The sequence below is a fragment of the Otolemur garnettii genome, unplaced genomic scaffold (genome assembly GCF_000181295.1).
Source record: "Otolemur garnettii isolate 467f Iridium unplaced genomic scaffold, OtoGar3 scaffold00127, whole genome shotgun sequence".
In the NCBI taxonomy this organism is placed as follows: domain Eukaryota; kingdom Metazoa; phylum Chordata; class Mammalia; order Primates; family Galagidae; genus Otolemur; species Otolemur garnettii.
The window spans coordinates 5220911-5224122 of record NW_003852522.1 but is presented as its reverse complement, the minus strand read 5'-3'; the positions used below and the strand labels follow the sequence as shown (position 1 = coordinate 5224122).

General features: G+C 51.2%; 1 protein-coding gene across 4 annotated transcripts in view; it reads left to right on the top strand.

Annotated features, from left to right (window-relative positions):
- The window catches only part of GTF2F1 (general transcription factor IIF subunit 1), a 9677-nt gene that overhangs the window by 2997 nt on the left and 3468 nt on the right, over positions 1-3212 (top strand). For all 4 annotated transcript variants that reach the window (XM_023518069.1, XM_012810242.2, XM_003797991.3 and 1 more), the window contains 2 exons: positions 408-601; positions 1840-2010. In XM_023518069.1, coding sequence (XP_023373837.1) covers positions 408-601; positions 1840-2010 — 365 coding nt within the window. The remainder of the gene's footprint in view (positions 1-407; positions 602-1839; positions 2011-3212) is intronic.

The window sequence follows — 3212 nt, the reverse complement described above, 5'->3', positions numbered from 1 at the left end:
TGAGCAAGAGCAAGACTCCATCTCTACTGAAAATAAACATTGGCCAGGTATTATGGCAGGTTCCTGTATTTTCAGCTACTTGGGAGGCTGAGGCAAGAGAATCTCTTGAGACCATGAGGTTGAAGTTGCTCTGAGTAGGTTGATGCCATGGTACTCCAGCCTGGGCAAAAAAGTAAGACTCTGTCTCCAAAAAAAGTTGCAAAAAAGGATGCAGCACAAGGTTTACCCAAATCCCTTTTACCCAGGTTCACCGAGTCCTAACATTCTGCTTCTTATTTTACTACACCAAAAGCTGTCTTTGAGCATCTAGAGCTCAGCTTATGGAGAGTGAAAGGTGTTTCTAGTTGTGGGTACAGCCCAAGCAGAGGCAGGGACCCTGAGAGGTTTTGCTTCTTGCTCCCCTGCAGGCTCGACTGGAACGAGACTTGAGCAACAAGAAAATTTACCAAGAGGAAGAGATGCCCGAGTCAGGTGCGGGCAGTGAGTTCAACCGCAAGCTTCGAGAGGAGGCCCGGAGGAAGAAGTATGGTGTTGTCCTCAAAGAGTTCCGGGCCGAGGACCAGCCCTGGCTGCTCCGTGTCAATGGCAAATCAGGCAGGAAGTAAGTGGCGTATGGGTGGTGGGTGCCAGCTGAGGAACCAGCCCACATGCTCCCTCATGCCTGCACACTTTGTAAGATGTGCTCTCTGAACCTGTGCAGTGAGAGAGCCAGCACTCCCGCCCTTGTAGGGTTTTGTTTTTGCAGATGAATTGGGCTGGTGCTTGTACCTAGGCCACTGGCAGCTCTGAGTGCCACAGTGTAAGAAGCCCAAGGGGCTGATTAGGGCAGGGGTATTGTGATGCTTGGGACAATCTTTTGTAGAGGGAAACCTGAGGACAGAGCAAGAGAGGTGAAGGTCAGGCTGATGAAGGGCACCCCAAGCAGCCTAACCTTCTGGACATGTGGGGAAGAAGTGCGTGATGGTAATAGACAGTGGGCTGGCTGGTGCAGGGCAGTGGATTACAGGATATGGCCAGACCCTGGGCCTTGGGGATCCCTAGAAAGTTGTAGTCAGGGAAAGGCATTCATGCGAGATGACTGCCTAGACATTTAGGGCAGAAGAGGGTGTGGCAAGGCCCTTGAGGAAGCTAGGAAGTCATTTAGCCTCCTGGAGATGTTGCCCAGCCAAATGTCCTTCAGATCCAGCAATGTCTCCCTGTCCCACCTTAGTCCCCTCCCTGTTTCTTTAGGCTGCCAGCTACAGCTTGAAAACCATAGAACCAGAGACAAATCTAGACAGGTCTGACTCCAGGGCTGGGCTCTTCATGGCTGATCTAACTCAGCCCTTGCAGAAACGGTCATGATACACAAAACATACCCACCTTTAAACCTACTCTGTAGGGCCGGAGGACTGGTCCTGCTCTCCAGATGTGGAAGTTAAGACTTGGGTGGTCGGGGCAGCGCCTATGGCTCAGTGAGTAGGGCGCCGGCCCCATATACCAAGGTTGGCGAGTTCAAACCTGGCCCCGGCAGAACTGCAACTAAAAAAAAAGCTGGGCATTGTGGCAGGTGCCTGTAGTCCCAGCTACTCGGGAGGCTGAGGCAAGAGAATTGCCTAAGCCCAGGAGTTGAAGGTTGCTGTGAGCTGTGTGAAGCCACAGCACTCTACCAAGGGCAATAAAGTGAGACTCTGTCTCTACAAAAAAAAAAAAAAGATGGTCAAAAAGCCTCCCCACAGCCTCATTTAACTCTAGGCTTTCTTCGGAGAGCCTTGGCAGGCGCCTTAGAGGCAGGGTCTGGGAATGCAGGCAGGCCCAGACCAGTCTCTTGGGCCAGGCCATGAATATGGCTCCTTGCAGGTTCAAAGGCATAAAGAAGGGAGGCGTGACAGAGAACACATCCTACTACATCTTCACCCAGTGCCCTGATGGGGCTTTTGAGGCCTTCCCTGTGCACAACTGGTACAACTTCACACCCCTGGCCCGGCACCGCACACTCACTGCTGAGGAGGCTGAGGAAGAATGGGAGAGGTGAGTGTGATGGGTGGGGCTGGGCCAGAGTGTGGGAAAGGGAAGGTGTTGCCAGGCTCTGTTCTGGGAGATGGGACTCAATGGAGGCTGGGGCAGACCCTGATCCGCCCTCAAAGGCTCTCAGTGCAGTGGGGAGGCAGACTAGAAACTCGCAGGTCAGAGATAGGCACGTGCAGGACTCTGTGAGCAGTGGTGAGCTCAGAGCATGGATGGGCAGAGCAGTGTGGGTGGGTGTAGATAGCTTCTCCATTTCCCCAGCTGGGTTGGGGTCCTCTGCAAGGGGTCCTGGGAGTGGTCTCCTGAGCACTGGCATTGGTTGGGGTCTGGAGGTGAGATGGGTGAATGGCATGTGGCTGCAGGGACACAGTATATGACGCCAGAGCAGAGTGAATATGGGAGAGGATGAGGCTGGGCCAGGATTTGGGGCCTTGATGCCTAGCTTAGGATGAGACTTCCGTAAGGCTCTACCACCCTGGGGTACCTGCACATGGTGGGAGGGGCACTCTGGGTAAGTGCATGTGTCCAGGGTTAGTGAATGCTCACAGAACTTATGGCTCCTAAAAGGTTAAAAAAATCACCATTTTTAACCCCTTTGCTTAATCATTTTGTTTAGTTTTTACATTTTCGAATGAGTCGTGGGTTGATTCAGCTCCAAAAGCAACCCTTGTAAAAGGCAGACAGGGCATGGAACCTTTTTTGGTTTGTTTTATAGAGACAGGGTTTCCTTCTGTCACCCAGGCCAGAGTGCAATGGTATGGTCATAGCTCGCTACAGCCTTGATCCTCCCACCTCAGCCTCATGAGTAGCTGGGATTACGCGTGTGTGACACCATACTCGGCTAATTTTTTAGTTTATTTTTTGTAGAGATGGGGTCTTGCTATGTTGCCCAGGGTGATCTGAACTTCTAGATTCAAACAATCCCCCTCACCTTGGCCTCACAAAGTATTGGGATTACGGGTGTGAGCCACCTCTCCCGGCCTTGGCCCTTTTATTCCAGTAGTATTTTGGATGCCCTTGGTTGCTTCATTTGCTATATTTTCCTTTAGAATTTGCATTGTAAGGTCATTAGATACAGTTCCATTCTTTAAAACATCCATGAGTAAGATGAGCACAGTAGCTCATGCCTGTAATCCTAGCAATCTGGGAGGCCAAGGTGAGCAGATTGCCCAAGCTTCAGGAGTTTTTGTTTTTTTTTTTTTTTT